This window comes from Colius striatus, chromosome 2, assembly GCF_028858725.1.
Source record: "Colius striatus isolate bColStr4 chromosome 2, bColStr4.1.hap1, whole genome shotgun sequence".
Taxonomy (NCBI): domain Eukaryota; kingdom Metazoa; phylum Chordata; class Aves; order Coliiformes; family Coliidae; genus Colius; species Colius striatus.
This window is the reverse complement of record NC_084760.1, coordinates 54,214,274-54,241,093: the sequence shown is the minus strand read 5'-3', so window position 1 is coordinate 54,241,093 and position 26,820 is coordinate 54,214,274. Positions and strand designations below refer to the sequence as shown.

General features: G+C 41.3%; 1 protein-coding gene across 1 annotated transcript in view; it reads left to right on the top strand.

The window, feature by feature from the left end:
- Positions 1-20,074: 20,074 nt before the first annotated feature.
- The window catches only part of MAN1A1 (mannosidase alpha class 1A member 1), a 146,724-nt gene continuing 139,978 nt past the window's right edge, over positions 20,075-26,820 (top strand). The window contains exon 1 of the mRNA XM_061990598.1: positions 20,075-20,914. Within this exon, the coding sequence (XP_061846582.1) occupies positions 20,321-20,914 (594 nt within the window). The 5' untranslated portion in view covers positions 20,075-20,320. The remainder of the gene's footprint in view (positions 20,915-26,820) is intronic.

Genomic DNA, 26,820 nt, shown 5'->3' with positions numbered 1-26,820 from the left:
AACTCATAAGATCTTTGGGTTCATTTAATTTCACCCATTCTGAAGAAAGATATTAATACTTTGGCAAAGATACAGAGGTTTTTTGTTTGTAATGAGGACAGCCCAATAGCTGGATGAGTTCAAAGGATCCCTGCCTTTTTAAATTCAAGACTGAATAGCATTATATCTTCTTTTGAATGCTAGGCTATAAAACCACCTGACCATACAGTTGTTCTAGATTTCTCATTATTTTAGACTGCATACTGTGTGTTTGTTATTTTAAATTACAGTCCTGTAACTCACACCCACTGGCATGAGAGATAGAAACTGAAAAATCTTAGTGCCTACTAAAGGCTGATGTGTTCAAGTGAGAGCAAGAAGCATAAACAAGTTGGCATTAATGCCCTTGTCAGTGATTTTTTTACAGCAGGTGGGTTGAAACTTGTGCTTGCTGCTGATAGATATACTAAATCATCATGTCTGAAAGCCTTGACTCAACAACTCCCAGTTGTAAGGCTCTGCTGGCCCATCTTGCAGCTCTAACACAGTGTGCAGAGTAGTTGCACTGCAATGCATCTAAAGGTAAAGGAGCTGCTACCAGGCACTCTCCTGCTGATGAATACCAGCATAGGTGCTTTGTGAATCAAGCCCTCAAAATTTTCCAGAATGACTAGAATAATTCAATAACTGATATACATACAAAAAAAGCTGACATCCTGTGATGTTCCTGTTAATATCTCTGTAAGAAAGTCCCACCATATTCATGGACTAGTGTGAAATGGCCTAGGAAGGAAAGGAAACACATATTAAAAGACAAACTCCTTGCTGGCAATCCCAGACATCCAGACTTGGTATAATGATTGCCTCTCAGACTTTCAGCACAGGTGAAGAGCCACTGCCTTTTCTTTCTCACCTCCATCCTACCAAGACCCACAAAAACATTGTCTAGAACATTGATACATGTGGCTAAGAATTGTCAATAAATCTAGTGGATTAAGATATCCTGCAGAGAAACTTGATGGCCTGTTCCAAGTTTCTAGTGCCCATTCCTACAAATAGGGTTGAATATCCACACAGGACACATAGCTAAAAATGCAATAGCTATTACATTTTTTAAGGTACAGCTTCAATTGTTCCATATGCATTTCCTTGTGGGCAAGCCTCTAATTCAAGAATGTTTACACAGCCTCCTTAAATAACTGTCTCCCTAAATATCTTTAAAATTACATTTCTGTCAACTGATTAATAAGCCACAAGGGTTAGAATAAACTTTTTCCTAACAAGAATAAACTAAGAGTGACAGAAATATGGGAACTGGTTTAATTAAATCATAGAATACAAGTTTTATTTAAACAAAATTCATGCTGTCTGTGAAAAGTTTTCTATGCTTAAAAGCTGGAAAGATTGGTGAGGAGTTCAGCAAACTACTTGTTGCTTCCATTACTGGACTCTCAAGGGAGAAACGTTGAAAGAAAAAATTCCACATCTATGCAACACACCGCTACACTCAATCAACAGTACACTCTAAAAATGATATTGAGTGTCTGTGTTCTCCTGCATTGACCACAGCAACATATTTGTCTTAGTGCTCTGACAGTTGAACAAGCAGGCACGCATGAATGATGCTCAGGGGTGGCACTTGTATGTGTAATGTTTCCCAAAATCTGCTCAAGGACACTTCATCCTTGGAACACACAATTCCTAATTCTGTCAAGTTTGGTGTTTCCACAGGTTATCTGCCAAGTAATTGTCAGTTATTTAACCTAAAAGTGTCTGGGAACCACTACAGAGATCAATGGGAACACAGAGATATTTTGGCTTTCTCCTCTCTGCACACTCACCTCTCTTCAGCTACAGCTTTTCGTCAGGTCACACCCTGCTTTGATACACCTACAGCCTCACCAAACAGTGATCCAGCCATAAACAGACTAGTATAGGGCAGAACTGAGCAAGCTTACACTGAGCACTGCACAGTCATGGTGACTGAGGTGCAAGGCCTCTTACAAGCCAAAGCTTGTGAGCACCCCTGGCCCTCAAACTACTTGCCTCCAAAGTCTTGCCTCTACGTCATCGCATTTCCACTACAGCATGCTCTCACTTCTGACTGCAAATAATCTGCCTGCACACAGACCTGCTCAATCTCCTCCACGCCACATTGCTTGACGGGTTTCTGGCTTCACCCCTATGCTGCGCTCAATGCTGCACTGCAGCTCCCAGTAGCCCATCCTGCAGCCACCTGGTCCAGGGCTCAGATTTAGTTCTCACTACAGCGTGCAAAGAGGTACACAAAAAGCACCAATTGCATCCTCAGAGTACAGCAACACACCTCAAAAACTACTGCCTGATCAGAGGACTGGACAGACCAGGAAACACAAAGTATGAACATTAAGGGGATGGAAGGCCAATGGCAAAAGCTGGGGAACCAAAGCTTCTTTGACATCTTTAAAATGTTTCAGCTTCTGAGCAATGCCTCAGGCATGGTGTGCACAATACTCTTTGGCAGGGTCAGGAGCAGACATACAGATCTCAGGGCTGAGCAGATGTGTTCCATCCTCTTTTCTGTCCAGAAAGAAATAACACTTATCTCAGAGGGACCCATAACCCCGAGTCCTTACCTCTTCTCCTTGGACTGACTGACTCAATAAAGCAGGGGGAAGGTGATCTGCATGGGGGACAAAGAGAGAGCAAAGCCTATCAGCAGGGCAAGGTATTACTATGAAAGATTTGGACAAGGTTTTACCCTCTCATCTCAGCTTTGACTTCCTAAGTTCACAAATAGTACACTGTCAGCTCCCTCTGCTTATCTGCTTCCCGCACTTCTCCCCTGTTTTGAAAATGCAGATGAATAGAGGTAAAAATGCCATGTCACAACTATAGGCTCACATGTTTGAAACAGAATAGCATTTTTTTTGTAGTAGAGAAGCAAAAATAACAAGTCTTATGCTTGTGGTAAAAAATAATATGCCATAAAATCTTATTAAATGCAACTCCACACAAATACCATTTCATCTAAGTCTCTCCCTCCTAAAAGAAACTGAAATTAGTTTGATCCATTACTGCAAAGTGATAAAATAACATGTGTTTGTTCAGTTAAAGTTATAGGTGATCTCAGAAAACTCTTTCTAAGACTAGTCTCCCTGTACTGTCCTTGTAATTTGTCATTTTTACTCTGTCACTAACACAGCTTTCTGCTACAGATGTAGAAAAATCCCCTCTAAACAGACAAAAAAGATCTTCTCTTCACAGCCCCAGTCCTCTTCACTGTCGAGGTGCACAAAGAAGGGGAACGGCACCCTGGTAGTGGTCTGTAGACAATTTCTGCACTAGCCTTTCAATGAAGAGGCTGCTGCAGGAACAAAAGACTTATGGCTCTGGACACTTAGGCAAAGAGGAGCTGCTCACACATTGCCACTTCTTGCAGCCTGCAAGCACACAGACTAACCCACAGCACTGCCTGCAGGCACTGAGATGCCATAGGGAGAGCCATGGGATGCTCTGTAGTACCTATCCCACAATCAGGTATGTGATACAAGTAGGGAAATAGAGAGGAAGTAGCCTACCAACACAATGAGGTAGCTATGCCATACTGCATGGAGAAATTCACTAACATTTTGTTACTGACCTGTGGGCATACAGGAATTAAGATGTGGCCCTCTGCCTTATTTTCTAATCTGTAGCTATAAGAAAAAAAATCATTCTAACAGTTTACAAAAAAGCATTCTGTTCTTCTTACTGGTGCTGCTGGAAATAAGGCATTTCTTGGAAAGCAGAGTAATGTCACATACCTAAAAGCACGTTTGTTTGTTTACAGCAAAAAGGCATAGTGCTCCCTCAGCCTGCAAAAATAAAACACATCTGCTTAACATAATCATCTCAATTATTAAGATCTACTTATATCAAAACCTTGAGACTCAGGAGTAAGGAACAGGGCTATGCTGTGTACAGAATGTGCTCATACTGGACACGAGTGTTGCATCTGCATGGTCCTCCAGATCATGTCACTTTATGCACTGGAGTCAATCTAACATGAAGGAAAGCTGCTCAAATTGAAAATCTCCCTTACATTTTTCTGAAGTTTGGGTTAAAATGGAGATTGAAAATATGGAGGTCATTATATAATATCACTCAAGTTTGTTAATAAATGCTACATATTCCAATTTCTGTCTCCTTCCAAAAAAGACATAAAATTATTCTGCAATCTCCCATTGTTCTCTGTGGCTCTTACCTTTATGGCAGATTGGAAAGGTTAAAAAATTAATCTGGCAAGAGATGTTACTTTCATAAAAAAAAAAAAAAATGCATTCAAGACAACTTGAGAAAACAGGGTTTTTTTTAAATAAATGATTTTTTTTCCTGATGTAACTGTTCTCCTACTTAGGGGTGTTTACACAGTGGCAACAGAGTGAACGAAATCCATTAAACATAGGCAAAAAATTCTGTGGCTGAGACTGAAATCATGGTCTCAGATAAAAGATCTTGACTAACAAAAATATGTACTCTCATAAGACATTCAGAGAAACACTTTTGCATATTCTTTTTCTAGAAATACATCAATGTAGACCTTTATTTCTGTGTGAAAGGCAGAAAAAAACCCCTAATCTACTGCTTCTAGATCAGGAAGTGGTTTCTCATTTCACTTCTGGTGCCATCTTCTTTCACTTGCGCTCTGCTTCTTTGAAGTAACTCTTTTTGAGACGTCTCGTCAAACGTTTTTTTCTGGTAAGGAACCCATGTGAAAAAAAAAATGAATGCCTGTTGATTTTAAACTGTGCAAATGATGCACCCATCACTTTCTTTTCTGTCTATTCTATATACGCTGACACAAGGTCAGTTTTTGTAGAATATAAGTTATTCATATACATAGAGATATAGATAATAACTCTAGTAGTGGTGCCACTTCTTGACTGGTGTGCCATCAAAGATACAGTTCACAGAATCACAAAATCATTACAGTTTGAAAAGACCTTTAAGATTGAGTGTGACCACTAACCTCACATGGCCAGGCCCACAAATTAACTAAACCTCAGCACCTGGTCTATGTGCTTTTTGAATATCTCTAGGGATGGTGGCTCCACCACCTTCCTGGGCAGCCCGTTACCAATGCTTAATAACCCTCTCATCTAAACCTCCCCTGGCACAACTTGAGGCCATTTCCACGTGTCCTATCATTCATTACTAGAGAGAAGAGATCAACCCCCACTTCACTACATCTCCCCTTCAGGTAGTTGTAGAGAGTGATCATGTCTCCTCTCAGCCTCCTCTTCTCCGGGCTAAACATCCCCAGCTTCCTCAGCCATTCCTCATAATACTTGTTCTCTAGACCCTTCACCAGCTTCATTGCTCATCTCTGGACATGCTGCAGCACCTCAACATCCTTATAGTGAGGGGCCCAGAACTGGACACAGCAGTCGAGGAGTGACCTCACCAGTGTATAGGGGGACAATAGCTTCCTTGACCCTGCTGGTCATGAGCTTTCTCTTTCCACATGTTTCACAGTTATTTAGGATATCAAGGAAAAATAAACAATAATTTATTAGGTAAAGCTTTTTTTAACCTCTGTGACACTGTGATATTGGTCAGGCTACATTAAGCCTGATAGTGAAAAATATGTTTCCTGTAACTGCAGATATGTAAACTGTAAAAGATCTAACTTAAATAGTTTTCTTCAGCTGAAAGCTATGACCTAAGTCTTAATAGAATACTTTGATAACTAGAAGCTTCCTTAAAATTCATTCAGAACTGTAGTGGAATCTTAAACACCCACTGAAAGCCTTTATTTAAAAAGTCTATTTTCTTTCCACAAATCTATAATGCAAGTGAAAAACTGATTGGCCAATTAGTTATAAGTTTTACAACTGACATTGAAATTGCCCTTTTTTTTTTTTTTCCCCAGTGCACCACTTGATCTGTAGAACCAGCTCTGAAAAGCTGTCTTCCAGTTAGAAGAATGAAATCAAGTTACTTTTCATGATATTATATTCTATTTCTAAATAATTTCTCAGTTTTAAAAGCCTTATTTTTAAATCATACTTCTAAATACATTGCTTCACAAACATTGCATGCATTATAACATACAAAAAAAATACACTACAAAATAAAGATTTTGTTACAAGAGTGCAATTTTTGGCAATTTTTGTCAGTGAAACATTTACATGGGATTACAATTCAGTCACTGTTGATATATAAAAGAAACTGCATATTTGTAGGAATCTACCTTTAACTTCTAAATAGTATTTTATAATTTTTTTAGACCTCTGACATTCAGATGCCTGAGTTTACTTATTATACTATAGGTGGAGTTTTCTACTTTTAAACCAAATTATCAGCCAAATCTTCTTCAGTTGCTCACTGGTTTCCATTGAAATAGTATCAGATATTCTCACAAGTAACAGTTTCCTGCAGCTTGAATATCTCACATGCTAGAAAAAGTAATTTCTTCAACTGAAAATTGTGCTTTGTGTTTGATATAAAAGTGTTAGGATTGGTAAAGACATATTTTACTAATATCTATACTACCTTTTCACACCCAATGCAAAATCAGCATATAGCACTTTACCCAAGGGAAATACCAGGAGGCAGAACTTAGACTGACAAATTCCTGCCTCAACATAGCCTTTAGGAACATATTTAACTCCACGTTTAAAAAGAAGAACGTGACCAAAGGTTTGCAGTAATCAGGACTTTGTTTGTCACAGCAAAGTGACAAACAAGCATACTAAATTTGCTCAGCAATAACAGTAGCTTTCAAATCACAAAAGGTATGTGAAAATCACCTTTGTGAAATGAAGGAAAATATCTAAGCCCAGGCACTAAATAATAAATCTATCAGGAATTCAAATGACTCCATTAATTAGTAACAGAGTCTGAAATGTTAACCTATAGGTCACTTATTCAAATCCAGCTAAATTTAGTAATAAAAGGTTGCTGCTGCTTAATGACAGCTTCCTGAATAAGCAAAAAGAGTGTGTTTAAAGCTAGTTTTAAAGCAAGCCCAAGGACAGAGGCAGTCCTTTGATTGTGAACCCCCTGATTTGACAGAAAAGACACTTGCATTAATGCCAGCCACCACAGAGCATTATCTTTCCCCATACTAATGGGAAAACTGAAACAATATTGTATTTGAGTAAGCTGGGAATTGTCTCAATTCTTCACATAAGGAAGGACCTTCCATACGTATAATGTTTCTCTTTGTTCGAGTCATTGCACAAGAGGCTTTATGTGGAGATGGCTTTTATAAAAGAGAAATTATTTTGTGAGGGTAATGTAACAAGCAGGGGCTTGAGGAGAAAGGAAAAGACCCAAGGTATTAGGGGGGTGACTATTATTTTTTACACCAGTTTTACAAACGCTTAAGTGCACAAGCTTTCAGTACCTACCATCAACATTTCAGCATGCACGGGCACTGCCAGATTGAACTAGGGATACTCTATTACCCCTTCAAAGGGTAAAAAATCCTTGCAAAGGACAGTCAGGACTATAGGACCCATCTGCAAGAAGGGATAGATAGATAGCATCACAATCAAGAACACTGATAATGAACTGCAGTTTAGTGCATCTCACTAAAGGCTTTGAACCAGTTCTGTGATGGGGATCTGTCAGAGTACAATTCAGTTCTTTTTCATTAATGCAGTGACTGGAAACTGCATACAAGTCCTAATGTTTTACTCAGTGCTTGTAAGAGGATTGTAAGAGAGAAAAGCCTGTTTACACTAATAGCTCATGCTTTATGAACAAGGATATAGCTACTAGCACATACTGCTGTCAGGCAAGAGTGGTCTTTCTTTTGAGATCATATACCAGCTCATTCACTTGCCTACTTCCTCATTGGATTCAACAAAACAAAATCTCCAGAGCTTTCCTATATCTGTGGAAGAAACCACTGGTGCTTGTCTGCTGCTCCTGGGCGATTATCACAGGCGTTACTCTATAAGCTCCAGGAGTTTTCTCTGCTGCTCATGGAGAGACTGTCTTTTCCAGAAGATATTCAGGAAAAAAAAAACCAAAGCAGCTTTACTTTATCACTTCTGAAAGGGTTTATCTTTCTCCGTGGACTACAGAATACTCCATGGAAATTGCCCTTACTAGGCTAAGGGTAGCCTTCCTCCAGACTATAATCTTTCCCATTACTTAAATTGTCCTTGTTTACAAGCACCCAGAAAAGGAAAGAGAAAGCTTGACTACCTACAAATTATCTTACTTTGTGGGCTCTATTTGTAATGTTTATTACTAACAAATTATGTTGACAAAATATTTTAACATATTTACTGGACTACTTAGTGTCTTGGCCTCTTAAATTATAGGCAAGAAGGGAAACAAAAGACAAGAGGAAAAAAGAAGCATCAATTGATTTTAATATCTATATTAAAAACTAGTAATCTCTGCTTAGGAAACAAATTTTTCTAAGACACCAAAATTCAGACCATTTATGGAATCAAGGAGTCTACCACTAACTTATATTTCATAAAAAAATATCTGTAAGCTATTTTAGATCTAGGAGTACTGCAGAATACTTTCTGATACCTAGATTTGACTGCATCTCACATTTGCTGATGTTTCTCAGTAGCCTTTTAGTGTGTTTTATATTAACAAGGAAAACAACTGGGATGAGGTAAAAGAAAGAGAGGGACAGTGTTCTTTCCTACCCACCCATGCCTGGGCGCAAGGAAGACACTGGAGACTTACTGAGATCACAGATCAGGACCACTTAAAAAAAGAATAAAGCATATTTTTTTCTCTTTTTGATGTGTTTCACAGAATCACAGAATTGTAGGGGTTGGAAGGGACCTCTCAAGATCATCTAGTCCAACTCTTCTACTAAATCAGGCTCATCTAGATCAGGTCACACAGGAACACATCCAGGAGGGTTTTTTAAACCTCCAGAAAGTGTTTCTTCACTTAATATTGTTTCAGTCCTGTATTGCACCACAACTTGAAAACTGATTTTCATCAAGGTGCAAAGAGAGCCAGATCCCTCTGACTCAGTGCTTGTGACTGAGCAAAGCTGGGACATATTTTATCAACCTACAGAGCACTACAGCCTGATCTCAAGATTCCTTTTGATGACCACAACCAACCTGAGTACAATACATTGCAGGGTTATATTTCTGTTTGTAAATATCTCAGTTCTGCACATAAAAAGAAAAAAAAAAAAGGCAAACACACGTGTTTGGCCATTCATTGTAGTTTTATGCCTTTGAATAACGTCCACAGCAGAGTTTTTAGTGCCGTTATAACTAATAGATTTCTATATAGTATAAGACAATTTATTCATTTTTATTAAAAGGAAACAAAACCAAATTAAAATCAGTTTTTGCAGTTTATTGCTGTAATGTTGGATATGTGAGAGGAGAAAAGAAAAGAGTGAATTAAAAGGAAGCCTTTTAAGCAGCCACCACCCTGCTTGGAAACAAGGCAATCTGGTGTGCTTACAGTTATGCAAGGCTGGCTTACTTAATCCCACAAAGTTGTTTTAAGAAAAACCTTAAACTATAATCAAAACTCATTCAAATCTCTCTAGCAATACCTTGCTGAGCAAACAATTCAGACAGGAAACTATTTTCTTTCCTACTACTTTTTCTTTGTTCCTGTGGGAAACGTTTAGGCAGGACACATCGTCTCTTTCAGGTTTGTACGGAGAGTACGAGAGAGAAATTTTAGTACTGGCCAGCTGCCACCTCAACGCATCTTTTACCAGTATCAATCTAACCTACAGTAGAGCAAAAAACACTGGCAATGGAGTGGTAAACATTGGAAATATCATATGACTGGGTGAGTTAGTGATAGCTTTTAAAGTAAAAATTATCTTGGAATTTAAAAAATAATATTCATCTAATATTTGATTACTATTATAAAAATACACAGCTGGCATTTTTAAATTTTAAAGCTGGTTACTTCCCATATTCCTAAATGCTTAGACTCTTTGGTATCCCATCTAGTTGTCTGTTTCAGGATGAGTAGCTCAGATTAAATCTCCACAGCTAAAAACTGAAGGAAAACAAAAGAGATGGAGCACTAGACAGGCTTGACACAGGACATAACTCAGCAACTTCTATTTATGCATCCACTTTCCACATCCACCCATCCTGTTTTGGGAAGGACAGTGGAGTAACTCATGTTAGGTTAGTGCATTAAGCTAAAGCAACCTATTCAGATTTCCTAGTTCTTATTATTATTTGTGTTTTACTTATGTATTTAGGCATTCATCTTAATATTTAGTTTACTGCATTAACTGTTTATGAGGCACTTTGTAGATGAGTATGGTGACAGCCCTGCTGCCCTGATGGCTTAACATTCAAGTCATGCTTATAAACAGATTCAGCTGCAGGGAACACTGCAGGGAGCGCTGCTCCTATGCAGAATTTGTTGGTCAAGGCTTCAGAGCACATGGATGATACTCCATCACACCAATTATTTCCACATCACAGTAAGTAATCCAATTGACTAAAACAGGACATAATTCAGCAGTAATGGTAAAAAAAAAAAGATCTCACCCATAATTTTGAAAGGCTTATACCATGCCTGTATTATCCCTGTGGACCATTTTGGTCAAGACCTGGATGACTGCAGGTCAGAAAGAAATGGTAGTGCATAGAGGAGGTGAAGATAGTTGTTCTAAAGTCTCCTTCTTGCCTCTGGCTAGTGCAAGAGACAACTATAAAGATGCCTTGTCCTGAAAAACAACTATTGGTTGTGACTCTGGCAATAATTAATATCTCATGACAGTGTTTGGTTTCCTGACACAGTGCCTCAAGGACAGACTTTTATTCCCAGATGTCTACCTTCTGTTCCTTACTTTTCCTTCCCTACACATGCAGCCCTAAGAACTGTTCTCTGCCTTTGTCCTTCCAGCAGTTTGTGTGCCGTATGGTCCATATTCCATGGACAAATCATTCAAATTTGCATTGTCAGTCTTGAATTATTCTGGGTCAGGCCTCTAGTTTCCCCTCATAGCAGAGAACTGCTGGACCAATGACCCTTGCAGCAAATGCCAACAGAGCATCTCCAGTCTGGGGGGAGATGCCTCCTTCTGTGCAGGCTACAAAAGGATGGGAAAGTGATAGTTGGTCAGTCCTTCAGGACAGCAGGACATAGGGGCACACTGTAGGCAAGTCTGCAGCCTTAAAGTCTCGCACTGGCCCATGCTCCTCATTGCCCACTTTTGCTATGAGATGCTGATGGGCAACGGCTCAAATGAAGCTAACACCTCTCTACGACACCACAGGATGGCTACATGTGGCACAAACACATCAGTGATGAACAGTCTGAGGTGCAAAAAGTCCTTGATGATGAAGGTGTGGTCCCCAAGATGTCTTGTGGAGGCCTCTCTACAGTCCTTGTAAGACTGTTAAAGAGAATAAGACTGGTGAAAGGATAAGTCAGCACAAGCCTCCCCCAGTGCAACAACCCTTTCAAGAAACAGAACCAAGTAGCACAGCATCACTCACTTCTCAAGTTTCTTTCCGGTATATTCAGAGCTCTTTGCATTTTTTTTTTCAAACATTCTGATATAAATTTTGCAAACAGGATGCTATCTTTTAGTAGTGTTGTATAAACAGTTTTCCACTAACATTCTGAGGTAAACACTTAACTATTAATTTTTCTGGCCGAGTTAACAGCACTATCAAATTGTCACTATGAACTGAAACAGAGGAGTAAATGTGAGGCAACACAAGACAGAAAATCTTTCTTTGAAGGAGACAGTGAGATTGTAGTAAAAGACAGCATGACACCAAACCACTTCTGATAATGATCTTTAAAGACAACCCCATCTATTTTTTTCAAAAGCAGCATGTTCCAGCTCTCACAGAAGGCATGGGATAGGTCATACCAGCCCAAACCATCAGAGAAACATTACTTTTTCCTGCCTGCTAGGTAAGATGGATTTATTCTTTCTTTCACTCCAACTAGAGAGAAGAATGAATTACTTGCAGCTGCTTAAATACTATGCAGCAAACTTTGTTGTCTGTCAGGAAACACTCCTGACTGATAAAGAAAAAAAAATCCTAAGTTTAAAGATCTGTTTCAAAGCAGTTTGCAAATCAACAATATAGATAAAACTATAATGTGTGTTATCTATTAAAAGAAACTGCCTCTGCTCTAACCTTTGGGGAGAAAAGGTGGAACTAAGGTAAACCTGTATTTAATGGGTGATTCTAGGAGCATGACAACCTTACCCAAATGTCTCATTCTGCTCTGTTTGGAATTTGTCCTCTGCGTTCATGTACATACGTTAACAATTAACTTATTTTGCCATCTCTCATCTGTTGATTCAAATACATAAGGGGAACGACATGCAAATTGTTTTCATTTGAACAAAATAGCTGATGCCAATGATGAGTCAGGAACAAGAAACAGACCATGAATATTTTTCAAATGTATCCAGTTACTGGTTAACTTGAGAAAATGCTCAACGCTACCTCTTACAGTAGATATATTATCTACATATATCAATATTCAAGCATTGTTACAAAAACTAACTATTCACTTTCCACATTTGCAACTACTCTGTAGGTTTATTCAAGATAAAAGCAGGTTCCCACTCTGCTAGCAGGGCTATTGAAGGAACAGGCTCTATAAAAGAGAACTAGAGAAACATACAGAGAGGAATGAAACTATGAAAACTTAGAGCACCTTTTTCTACTTTTACCTCACTTTGTAGATGTGATTTATATAGAAATATTTACCCTTTTCTCAAGACAATACACTACATGCACAAAGACTTTCATGTCACAGATATCAGTTTGAAAGTAAAGAATACATTCTTCAGTCTTCCGCATCTTCTTTGAGTCAAAAAATACCATTTCCCTAAGAAACGTTTGCTTGTGACTCAATAATTATGTTCCCTTTTCAACCTTGGATATTTTCCTGAGTCTCGTCTTAAATAGAAATCTGCCTGACTGAAAGCTGTTTGCTACTAATTCATACTTGTCATTCTTGAGTCTGAGATCCCATACTGCGCGATGCTGTTGGGGGACATAAAGCACTCAAAGATGCCTTAAACTGAGGAAAGCATTACACACTGAAAGCTCAGGGTTGCAGCAATGAAACTGAGCATCAGGTAACATTGAAGCAATACAGCTGTCAATAAAGCAGAAGACTCAGGGACAATTGGATATACATGGAAGAAAAAGTAGACCTATGTTTCAGGAAGACAGTCAAAACAGTGAAATGAACCAGAACTGGCTTAGGGTAGACTGTCAGTGGTGTACTATAAACCGTTGGATTAGTAATTGGGCATTCTAGGAAGAATTTAATTTCTAAGGAAAATAAAGCAAAACTTTGCACCTCAAAACATTTAATCTAAGGATATTAAAGTAAACTCTATACATTACGTAACACTACGAAATAGGTTAGTTATTATTTTACAGCTGAGGAAACTAAGGCTCACCATCATCCAGACAAAAAAAAACCAAAGCCATTTTTCTTATCTAGGTCTTCAATAATACCCTGGTTTAGCCAAACAGCAAGAGCAAAGGTCAGATTAGCTCATTTTTTTTTTTTTTCCTGCATCATTTAGCCCAAGAAATAAATCAAACAAGGGAGTTTCAGTAGGATAAAAGATGAAATTTGAACCGAGGATGAAACTCCTAGATTTCATTTAGAGAAAACAAATAATTCACAACTATGTAAGATCAGAGCAGACACATGGATGTTGTGCACACATATGCCAGCTGGCAGTACACAGCTGAGAGCCACAACTCTGAGAGTGATTTTACTGAAAAAAATTCATACAGTCTGTCAGATGGTAGCTGGACTCATTTGAAGTATTATCACTATGTGTCAAGGTGAGTCAGAACACACACGGCAGACAGGAAAAATAAGTAAATTAACTCTCTGTCACCAAGAGGCTTCTGTGGCTTGGACTATGAGGATTCATCAAGGATTAATGGAACCAGCCACAATGATTTTGAACAAAAGTCCATGAAGAGGAAATGTGTAGTGTTCCTATTCAGAACTACTGGAAAAAGGTGCACCACATTTTTTCCAGATGACAGAGACAGTGCACAGTACAATATATTCAATAGGAAAGATTATCTAAGAAAAGAACTAACTACATTACCTCTGCTGCTTGTAAACCTAAAGCCAGCTAAGATCTAGAGAGAAAGTAGCTTCAAAATAGACTCAAAAGTAAATAAAGTTGGAGTAATGCCTCAGTCAGTCTGGGTACAGTCAGTAAGCCACGTCTGTACTTGCTCTATTACAAAGTGCTGTTGAGCAGAATTAACTCATCTAGTCAGGGAAACAGGAAGAGACAGGTATTGGGACACCACTGCAATTATTACATGAGAGCCTCTTACACAATCCACGTGGCATCACACATGCTCAGTGCGATAAAAGGCCAGGAACATTTTCAACTTTGTTATTTTATGAAATAGCCAAGAAAACATTAAACATAGAATTAAAATATTGTATAAATCAAGCATTCTTAATATAAAGAAATAAATTCATAATTCACAGTGTCCTTTAAGATCTCTTGATATTTCCTATCATCTATTATAACATGCTTTTTTATCTTAGCAGGGTTTTCAGGTTAGTAACCTCCACTCTAAGCACTTTTCCTTGGGGCTATATATTACAAGAGCCAGATCTGGTTAGCAACCAAGATATTCAGTTATTGCCATCATCTGGCTGCCAAATACAGCTGTTAAATGACTGCAAAACCCAACATCAATGGCCTTGCTTTGTTTTCTGACAATGCTTCTCCCCTTTGGTTCAGGAAATCATGTCACCTTTGAAAAGAAAGAAAGTCTGTTTTCAAAGGATTCTCTCACCAAATTTCATGCCAAGAACATGCTGCTGGGAGAAAGCAATTGCTACAGTCATGGTGCTCGCACAACGTATTTTAGTGCTATTGGAGATAAAGCAAAGCAAAGTAGTAAATTGTTTTCATTCACTCACAATCCACTGAGCTTTGTCCCTTAAATATATGTTATATCTGGAGGCTTTTGATCTTTGACATATCAACCTCTATGTAACAGTAGTCTCTTCAGTTCTGAGAGACAAGGGAAGAGAATAGAGACAACTGTCACGACTTTTAATAATTTCTTAAAGATCAAAGGTCCACATGGAATTTTATGGAATCTCTCAAAACAACTTCATCCTTGATTGCTATAATTATACGGATTACCTGAATCTTAGATGGTGAAATACCATAAACATGAACTTCCATTTTTTAGCTCTGTACCTAAAATTTCTTCAAGGATGTGAGCATTAATAAACTGTTCTGGAAAGGGAGACAAAAGTTTTTAGCTCTATTTCCTTTATTTTCCTACCTCTCCCTAGCACACATAACACCATGGCCTTGTTTGCTTGCTTGAGGGACTGCAAATATATAACAGAAACAATTTAAAAAGGTGAAAAGCAAAGAATACTTTAGTGAGATATTACCAAACATGTCATTTGGAGTTGAGTATGACAGCTTCATGCTAGTACTGAACAATCCTGCATATGGCTGGAGTTCAAATTCAAGACTTAAGCTTCTTTTGATGTTGAAGAAAATGGTTTTAATCTTCCATATTCTTATAAACTGAGAGTCAAATATTTTCTTGAAGAAAATGGTTTTAATCTTCCATATTCTTATAAAATGAGAGTCAAATATTTTCTTCAGGCAACATTACTTGCAGTTCATCTTCTGTACCTTCTAAAATCTTGGAAAATAGAGAAAGGGTAGAAGTTTACTGTCCTTAGCTGGGAGCTTAGCTGGACACTTCTTTTTGAGAAATAAATTATTCCTTCCCTCAGGTGGAGATGGAAGGAGTTATGAAGGGTAATTCCAAAGATACTAGTAGAAAAAAAGACCTTTCATAGCATTGAGGGACCATGTCAGAAAAGAGTTGAAGCAGTGGAGTAAGAAGGTCTCTGCAATGCTTATAAAGTTTGGATATTAGCCACATTGATCTCATGTGCTTAGAGAAAAAGTTTGAGAAAGGCTGTCACAGAATTTGATTTTTTCTTCTGTTTCTCATCCTCAACTAGGACAGCAATCTTGAGCGCTTGAAACTGGTGTCCTCCATCTCTCAGATTGGTACTGTGGCTCTTAGGTTGTAGGCATCTCTGGGAGCACCACGTTCTCATTTCAGGGCTGTTGAGCAACACTCCTTATGGAAAAACTTTTCTCCTTTTTGGCTTTAGAGTCCTATGCCTGCCTCTGAGTCACGGCATTACTTCAAAATGAAAGGTGGTAGGGAATGTACTTGTTCTCCAGCATATAACTACAAGGCAAAAGAGGATAATTTTAATCCCCTGAGACTACAAAACCTATTGAACACAGATCTCCAACTTCCTGAGCAACTGCTCTAACCACAGGACTCAAAAAATAAGTGGTCAACACTTCTCTCTTTTGAGCTCTTAAAGAAAAGCATGAGGCGGTCCCTTATTCTCAAAGCACTGAAGATCAAGCAAACTTTTTGCAGCTGTGAATCACACATTCCACACATATTGAACTCAGAACTGCAGCCAAGCACCAAAATCAGAGAGACAGAGAGCATCTGATACACATCTGGTCCTCAAATGGCTAATGCCTCCTCCCAAACAGCACGTTGTGTGTTGTAAATCCGACTTGTGAGCTCTGGGAAACCTGAGTCTATGTCATGCTACTTATTCTATGAAAAGTTGGATGTCTAACTTCAGGTTTTGAACCACATTCCCAAAATGCAAGCCTGTTAAAAGTCTATCTGAAGAGCTGGGCAAAACTACTGCATTTCAAAAGTAACCTATCAAGTAATTTTTTACAGTAGCCTAAACCAGAATGTAACAATGGGAACCCCTTGTAAGGGACTGGTACCATTACAAACTTGCTATCCAAAAAGATCTATCAGTCAGTACCTCTGCTTCAGCTGAATGCACCTAAAATGGGCCAACTGTTACACCCTGTTACATGCATCTTTTAAGACTATGAAGGCTAATTCCCTATCACTAGGCAAGATCTAAGGCTAGAATAATGAAAAATTAGGGGTGGCTGATTTAAAAAAAAAACAAACAAACAAAAAAGAAGCAAGAGAATTTTTTTCCAGGCCTTTCAGTCAACACACAGCAAATTTGCCCATTCAGAACAGTTATTCTAGAAAAGAGCCTTGTTCCTTGATTACACAAATATCCCTCTCATCACTTCTCATGTATCAGTTCTACCTTTCTATAAATGCCTGACCTGCGCATGATTGATGGAAAATGATTCCTGATCCTGCAGTTGAACCGACAGAAGAAGAATTTCCTTCCACGGGAGAGATCCAGTCCAGTGTTTTGTTGGTATAACCAAACTGGACAGGATCCGCAAACCAAACCAAAGCATCAGCCAGCAAAATGTTCCCACTAGGTGGGTACGCTGACAAAACTGTATCAGAAAGCAATCTTTCAGTGCAAGTCCTGGTGCAGGTAGGTGGGCTTCGCACAGCTGTCACTAGATTATTGTAAACACCAGGCTTCATTTGTTCATGGTTTTGGGGGATTTTTTGACACTATTTAAGTACTCATCAACGTGGTTTGACTTCACAGCTGCGTTACCTGTGGCACACAACCAATCAAAACTGAGTATTGTACAAGCCTTGGTTCTATGATGAATTTGAGGTATTTTTTTCTGAGACATTCCTCTTATTTTCATGTCCTTTGGAACATCTTGTACAGTTCTGTATTGTGCCTAAAGTAAATTATTGACCAAAAAAAAAAGAAAAAAAAATGTGTATAGTAATGTTGAGACAGTTTTTTTTTTCTTTCAGCCTCTGTTGCCCTCATCTTGTGAACAGCTCTGTACACCAGTAACTTTACATGCCTCAATAATCCCATTGAATAGTTACCACATGACTTTGCTGGTAATTGTTTATAACATTAGATGCTACCAACAGGAATACTCTGCATACAAAATTTAGGGACCAGTTCAGAGGAGAAGTCTCATGTTAGGGCCTAGATTATCATTGTCCTTGGAACAATTATCTCATCACAGAAGCTAGAAAATTTCTGTCTTTGGATAGAAAATGCTGGTTATCATGTCCCTTATGCTCAGGCAATGAGTAGGATGCCCCAAAGACGGTTATGAGGTGGGCAATGAATCTGTCATGGCCTGAATTCATATTTAACCCCTAGCACTTAGGAGGGACACCAAAAGAAGGCAACAGGCCTTAGTTTAGGAGATACAGGAGCCTAACTCCCTGTGGTGTCATTTTCAACTCTTGTCTCTGTTCATGAAGTCCTACAGAAACATGGCAACCTAGGGAATTTAGAATAGTGAAATAAGGCACTTCTTCCAGCAATAAATTCTGCTCCCAAATATTATCAACTAAGTAGTGATGAGTTTTGAGGACAATCTGTGAAAAATATTATATGCCCACATACACAGTGACTGAAGGAAAAAATGCCTGCTGCAGCTGAGAGTGATATTTTACCATTTAGGAAGCTTTTTCATTAGTCAATTGCCGTTCAATAGCTAAACTCCATTTTGCTACCTTACATAGCTAAAAAAAAAAAGGGCACTTAGATTCTTATCTGCTTTTCCATGCAGATTGAATTCTTCGGTCCTAAACAGTTTTATCTTGGCACAGCTATCAGGCTACATTACACATTTCTGGGAAATGTGTGTCAAAATCATAGTGCTTATTGTTTAGTTTAAGGAACAGACTCACATCGAAATGTGGGGAAATGCAACTCAGGAAAAAATAGAATTTAAAAGAAAATCAGAATAAAAACTGAAGCAAATTACTGATTTCACTGGATGCAAAATTGGGACCCTCATCCTTCAGTTTCACATATAACCCTTAAATTTTACAGAAGCATTTACTTACGGACATATGGGAGCTCTGCAAGACTCAGACCAACATTTCTATGTAGCTGTCTTCTCTAAATCTGTTTTTAATTAATCTATGACATATTCTAACTTCTAAAGAATGGGATTTAGAAAAGCATTGGGCAATGGCCTTGCTTTATTCCCATTAAGTCAATGGTAAAACTCCTCTTAATTCCACTGGGAACAGAATGAGGCCCATGCCAAGCCCATTTTCAGAAATTACATCTTTACAGCTTACACAACACCTTCTCCTACCCTTGTTTAAGGCACAGGCTTCCCTCTACCGTTGTTTCATCTCTTTTCCCCTTGCAGAATAAAGTAATGCAGACACACAAACAAAACAACCTCAGCATCCTAACTTCTGGAATCAGCACATCTGTTTACATTTTGACTCTGCTGTTCACATTTCAGAGGAAACGTTTAAGTTCACAGTGCTGAGCTGCTGTAAAAGTCTAGGTAGGTTCCAAATAGTTGGAGATAAACCTCTGGGTGTCGGCTGGATTCTTTTGTTCAGTTAAAGTGACCAGACATTTTATTGTTTTTCCCAATTTCTCAAATTCCAGCTGTTTATTGCATTGCTCTTTAACACAAGTAAAATAAACTCAGGGGAGAGGTTTGGGGTTGGTTTTTTTTAATTTTTTCCTCTCACGGAAGACTTGGGGAGCTCGACACAGCAATTTGGCTGCCCCTCGAACACCTTTCATTGTGGCAACACATATTCTTTTTGCATTTGCACTAGCGTAGACGATGTGTCGAATTTTCACACTCACTCCTTTGCAAAAGACCTGCCTTTTATCTGCAGAAAGAGAGAATGAAATGAAATCCCTGACTGTCTCACACAGGATGTGCCTGCTCCCGGAGCAGCGGGCAAGGAGCGATACCCGGCCGTGCTCCCACGCCCGCCGGCGTACGTACGCACACGCGTGTGCACGGGCGTCCTTGAGCGTGCGAGCGCCCGCGCGCAGCGCCGCGGGGACACACGCGCGCGTGTGTGCTCGTGCGTCCGCGCGCAGAGGGGCGGCTGGTGTGTGCACCAGTGCGCGCGTGTGCCCGCCCGCCGGCACGTGCCGCTACCTCGCGCCCTCCTCGGGCCGCCCCCGTGCTGCCACGGCCGTGCGGCCCCGCCGCTGCGCCGCCCCCAGAGGGCCGGCAGTGCCCGGGAAAGCCTTCCTGGGGCTGGCGCCCGGGACCCGCGGAGTCCGGCGACGCGGGAGGGCGACAGAGCGGCGGGGCCCTCTCGCGCCCCGCCCCCCCCGCCATTGGGGCCGGCGGCGGCCCCGCCCCGCTCCGCCCCCGGCTGCCCAGCAGTTCCGCGCGGGCGGAGCGGGGAGCGGTACCCGCGGCGGCGGCTCGGCAGCATGGGTTGCAGCTGACAGCGCCTGCCCCGCAGACGCCGAGTACTGCTGACGGGGGAGCGCGGCCGCGGGGAAAGGAAAAGTTTTGCTGCGTCCGCCCGGGGAAACTTTCTGCCGCCGAGGCGGGAAGGGGGGGCGGCGGCGGAGCCGAGCCGTCCGGCGCGGTGCGGTCCGGTCCCGGCGCGCTGGGCTGCGCTGAGGCTGCGCGGGTGCCATGCCCGCCGCCAGCCTGCTACCGCTCTTCGGTAGCGCGGCGGGGCCGGGGCCGCTGGGTGGCCCCGCGGGCGCTGGCGCGGGCGGCGGGGGCAGGAAGGCGGCGGGCCCCGGCGCGTTCCGGCTGACAGAGAAGTTCGTGCTGCTGCTGGTGTTCAGCGCGTTCATCACCCTCTGCTTCGGGGCCATCTTTTTCCTGCCCGATTCCTCCAAGCTCCTCAGCGGCGTCTTCTTCCACTCGGCCGCCCTGCAGCCGCCGCCGCCGCCGCCCGGCGGGCAGCCTCGCGCCCCTCCGCAGCTCGGGGGTGGCCCGGCGGCGGGGGCGGCGGCCGCGGACGGTGCGGGCAGCCTGGAGCGGATCCGCGCGGACCACGAGCGGGCTCTGCGGGAGGCCAAGGAGACGCTGCAGAAGCTGCCCGAGGAGATTCGCAGAGACATCCGCCAGGACAAGGAGAAACTTCTGCAGGACGCCCGCGGCAGGAAGGAGGCAGGCGCCCCGGGGCTCCCCCAGCGCTTCTTCCGCCAGCTCGTCGGCACCGTGGGGCAGGAGCCCGCTGACCCCGCCGTCCGTCAGAAGAGAGCTAAAATCAAAGAGGTGGGTGGTGGCGGCTGGTCCCACTCCCGGGGACGCGCCTCGGGACTCCCGCGCGGGGCAACAGGTCGCTGACTGCAGGGTCAGGTGTAGCCCTGAGCCCTCCTGCCTTCTTGGGAGGGGTGTCTTTATGGCTGGCCCTCGCTCAGCAGCCGCTACGGATGTCGGCTTTGTCCCCTGCGGGTGCACCCTCGCAGTCCGCGGTACGTCTCATTCCCCTGCGCGGCCGCGGAGGGAACGTAGCCTGCGGACCCGGCACTGCTGGCGTTGGGCGCCCTCCTTGCCGGCTGCGCCTCCGCCCCGACGTTACGAGACTTCGCTAGCTGTTGCGCCAAAACACAGGAAGAAAAGCCCGGCGAGTGCCGACACGCTGTGGGACGCCGCGGGGAGGGCCGGGCGAGGGCTGGGGGCCGCGGCCTCGGGGAGGAAGAGCGGAGCCCCGTGGCGGGACGCTCCGAGGGGCACCCATGGCTCGGACGCGGGTTCGCCGCGGTTGGCACGGGCAGCAGGACCGGCACCCTTTCCGCGCCGCACCGTCGGCGGAGTCGCTGCGGGCTGTCCTGCGCTGGGCGGGCGGGAGAGCTCCCAAGCGCGGGGCGCGGGTGGGAGACGTCGCGGTCTATCTGGGGTCCGTGCGGTTCGCTCTTCCGCGATATTGGCTGTACGAAGAGTTGAGGACGTTTGGCAAAATGCAGTCAGTGTGGGTTATAACGATAAAGCAGCTTGAACTGGATGTGTTTTGATGTATTCCCTGAGCTGTCTTGTTCGTTCGTGCTGCATGGTTGGTTCAGGTGCCGTTTTACAAGTCCTTCCTTACCGGAATTCTCCAAACTGTGTATAGGCAAGAGTGTCACTAGCAGAGCTGGACAGAGCCCTCTGGCAGAAGCGGAATTTCCTTGATAATGTAGTTCAACTTACTGTCATTATGTATCGAACTGACAATTTCAGCTGACTGCAGAGATCAGTGGGTTTAGGGTTTATGAGTTAGTAGTATACATTTCCTGTTTTCTGGTGATGGAAATGAGACTAGGAGTGAGTCGGTAACAACTCAGTATTTCTGTGTTTGTGAAGCATCGCTAACCTTATTTGGGTAGATTTGTTTATATTGTGTATTTGTACAGAGTGGACTGAAATGTGAGCCTTGACATCGCAGGGAACACCAGATAATAAGCTTCTACAAATCTCAAGTTGTATTCTGTGCTCAGTAGTCCTTTCATCAGTTTAACTGGTTTAGCAAACTGAGCAGCATCATAAGTCGTAAATACCAATGCAGTGGTATTTTGAAGGAGTGCAAGGTACGGACCAAATCTTTGTGTGCAGTGACTAGGTTGTCTTCTGTTTTAGTCAAACAACCTCTCCGAGGCATAAGGAACAAATAGAAATACTAGCAATCTCTTTTTCCAGTTATCTTGAATTGCCATGTAGAAGTGTTTAGAAGTAATGAGGCTCCAAACCTGCTGCACATGATTCTGTAGTGTAGGAGACTGCAATAAGTAAATAAACAAGGCAGAAGATAGAACTTAAATAAGCTGCTACTCTTGCTGGCCCCACTGTGTGCCAACTAGTCCAAGTTGTTATATATGGATACATGTGTGTATTTGTACCTGTGTTTATATATTTGTGTGTATATATAAGTACATATGTGTCCCAGCTTATCTTCAGTTTTCTTCCTCTCTTTCCACTTCATTCTTCTTTCTCCTCCACTTCTACGCAGGAGCCACCAATAACACTGTAACCCCTCAAACAAGATTTTTTTGGCTGTATAAGCATAAAATATAACAGAGGTACTGCACTTCGTTTCCCAAGTGTATTTCCTGGGAGTTTCCTTTTCTTATGATTCACTGTGTGCCCATAACATGTTGTTTACTTAATTTTCTTGCATTTTTGCAGTGCCTTGACTGGTTTGATTTTTCTTTTTAAAGCATACTTGTTTGGGTTTTTTTCATTGACCATAAAACAGGACTTCTTTTTCTGTGTTAATGTACTTCATGTTGTTTCATGTATTGACTTTCATTCTGCTTTCGACTGTCTTTGCAAGCTCTTTATTACTTTTTTTTAGTGTTGATACTTGACTGTCAAGCTGGAATTCTAATCTGCAGTCTTTTTAGAAATAGTTTTAAATTTTAACGTTTTAAAGTATAAACTTTTGTACAGTAGTGCACATGCACAGAAACTGGAATTGTGTCTGAAAGCTTCTCGCCTTGTGCCTGGTGGTTCTGTGCTGGAGGTGCAAATGTAAAGAATCTGCTTTCATACTCTTTTTAGCTTGGGTTTCACTTCTACATTGTATGATGTATGTCATATACCTAGAGCTCAGAATTTTAAACTGTTCTTGTGGATATTTTTGACAGAAGGGAGCAGGCTATTTTAAAGGAAAATAATTAAAAAACAAAATCCAAACCAATGATTGTTCGTGCCCGCATTTCAGTCCTAGAAGAGCTCTGTCTCATCAACATGCTGACTTAAAGCTGAGGGGGCAGAAAGCTGTAAAGTTGATACTAGTTTTGTTCATTTACTGTTTTAATTTTTAAGTTGAAATAAGTGTTCAGAGGTCTAGCCAGTACAATATGATTTGCAATCACAAACCAATAAAATGCTGTGACTTTATAGCATGTTAACAAAGTTTTTTTAATAGAAATCACAGCCATTTTTTTTTCCTATGGCATACTCATCTTTTTTTTTTTTGATGAAACTTCTAAAAAGTGGGACTATAAACAGTCTTAAGGCTTTTTTAATATTGAAACCAACATAGTATGACAAATAATCAGAAAAAATAAGTTGCTAGAAACATATTGAGGAAATAAAAAGACTTTTGAAGCATGAAAGAGTGGATACTATGTTGCTGTCGCTACCTTCCACTCCATGAGAACAATATGGTTGTTCTCAAGGTCTGTGTGTGGTAACCATCCCACTGTATTAGACTCACAAGGTCTAAGATTAAGATACGTGAGCCAAAGACACTAATAGGCACTGTAATACTCCTGTTTCTCCTCTGATGATGAGTTACAGGCAAACTCAAAAGAAAAAGGATCTGGCAGTACTGTTGGCAGTGAACTTTGCCCACTATTTTCTGTTGTAAAACCACTGTCATTTTCTTGTAACTGCTCAGTTTTTTACCTAACATTGACTGCTCTGAATGTCTTCCCTGTGGTGGTTACTTTAGGAAGACTTGAGCAAAGAGACACAACTGCTTTTGAGCATACCAGCATGCTTGTATTTTGTTAGAACTTTGGGCACTTCCACTGATGATTCAGGTGTCCCCATGGCTGTTTTGATGGCATCTGGATAGCTGGCAGACCTCACAGTGGACTCTGGTTTTGTGTCCTGAGAGGAACCCCAGACTGTGAATGAGGAGACTGTGGCTTGTATTCCTGCTCTTCCACTCATTGATTTGAGAGGTGGACCCTGTTTTGAGCAGGTACCTTCTGTGATACCTGTTTCCCATCTGTAAAATAAGGGAAAGTGAAAGGCAATGATGATGCCTTTATACTAAAGCTAGAAGTTTTCCAGTCTGCTCTTGTTGCTGTTATTTGTTGCAGGACATCATTATTTCTGATGTCCAGGGAACATTTACAGGTGTGTAGGCAGTTTGGAAAAGGTGGCATCTTGATATGAGCAAGATAAATTATTAGAAGGGAATAGTAATAGGGGGTACAGACTATGGAGGGAAGAGATGCACTGTTTGAGTTAGATAAATCTGACTTTGAATCTTTTCCAAGTCTCATTCCTCTGTCTTAAAAAAAAACAAAAAGTGATTGAATTATTTAGGTGTTTAGAAAATAGCAAAAGCAGAACTCTTTATTCAGAGGAGAGGAATAGAAAACAATGAATGAGCCAGTTCAGGTACTAGAAGCAATATAATCACATTAATGTGGTGCTCTGCCCAGGCTAATTAATCCTGCTAAACAGTAAGCTATTGGTGGAGTACCATACTAATGCAGCTGTGCTGTTCTTGTACAAGGTAACTAGCTTGGAAATTGTACGTGTTATTGTTTGGACATGTTTTCAGAATGAAAACCTCCTTGGTAAAGTGGAATCAATATCTGAAGAGCATGATCATGCAGTGCTCCAAATGCTCACAAAGCTCTCAACTGTTGCAGTCACCTAATAGAAGTCCTGGAGGAAATAATTTTATTCACTGATTCTCTATGGTCAATCCTGTGCACTAGTCCTTTGAACTTAACAGGGCAATGGTCTTAAGTCAGCAAAACACACTTCACAGCTAAAGATTACTTCACATTGTCTTTCTACATAGAACTGAATTGAAGTTGCACTGGCAGTGTGAATTCTGGAGCTTCCCAACTCAGCACTTATTTTGTTTGTTTAATTGTTTTCCATTATGACTTTTATGCAGTTTAGTTGAAAGTCATTAGGTTAAGCAAGAAGCCTCAGTAATGCTGCAGGGAAATTCAGAAGTGTCTGAAGGAAAGAAAGCTTTGTGATCATGCAGTTAAAGCACTAATCTGAGAACTAATACACACTTGACATAGCAGTACTTGGGTGTAAGCAGAACTCTGTTAACGAGGAGGAGTGATGACAAAATTATAGGAGGTTGCTCACTGCTGAAGAAGGGTAATCAGCCTCTTGTGCCTTCCTGCATACTTCAACCATTTGCTTTCCTACTGCTTCATATCCTGGTGCTGCTGCTTGGTTGGGTCCAGCGCCAGGATGGGGGAAGATTTGTTTCTGTTTGGTGGCTTTTATGAGACAAGGTGAGCTCAGTAATATTCATTACTGCCAAAAGAGATGGGGAAGTCTCTTACCACTTTTGACTGCCTTCCCCTGCTGTAAGCTTTGCTGTAATTCCACTGTAGCCGTTCACCATAGACTGCTTCAACTCACTAAACCAAACAACTGACAGAGGAAAAAAAAATGTCGTCAGAAAACTTGACAGAAAACTATTCAAGTTGGTGAGTTGAAGTACTTAATGGTAGGGTCAACTTGGTGCTGGTTTCGGCTGTGGTGAGGGAACAGTACTATGTGGATGAAAGAGGCACGAAACCCGTTTCAGTATCTTTGTTTTAGGAGGTGGTATCTGATTTTTCTGGCCTTGCTTCTGTTTTAAAATTGAATCTCTACAACTTGACATTTGCAGAGCAAAGGTTCGATCTACTGCAATAACCTGTAGTAGGCTGAAGTGCTGTGCTTCAGAAGACTTACTTCTCAACTCTTTTTCTTAGAACAAAACAGGAAAAGAAACTCAGTGGCAGGAATTATTAAAGCCTCAGTTCCTGTAGACTGAAATTCAGCGTACTTCTACAGGGAGGAAGATTGTGGAGGCCTTCATAGGAGGAGGAAGGAAGGAGTTAAAGTGCAGCTGTCGAAGTATTGAGTGGTTTGGGTTTCAAACAGAAAAAGCTATGTTCCCTGATGGTACCTTTCTTGAAGAACAAGATAGAAAGAAAGGAAGCTGACATGTCCTGGGTAAGCAGTGTGGTGATTCCTGGCAACATACTGATGATGCAATGCGTTTTGAAAGAATTTTTTTTTTCCAAGTAATTTGTGACCTTAAGCTCACATGTTGTAGCTGTTGTTCCATTTGTCGAAGGGCTGTAAAATGAATCTTGGCTTCTCCCCTTCACCCTGCCCCCTCCCCCCTGCCTTATTTACCTACCTATAATCTTCAGTATTTTTCTGTCTACTAGTTCTTTTCTAGTATTTTGCAGTGCTTTCTGATAAATACTTTTTATTGAAATTCCTTTTAAAAAAATTATAAAAACCACTAAGGAGATGAATTAAGTGCCTAAGGAATCAAATATGGTAGGTCGGTAGATACCTCGTATTCTTAAGTTAAAGGCATCCTTATAGGGCTTGTAGGCATTTTCCCTGACTTTGTTGGGAGATTTATGCTCTCATGAAGTGTCAGCTGGAGATGGAAGAGGTTATCTTACGGCATCTGAAATGTCCCA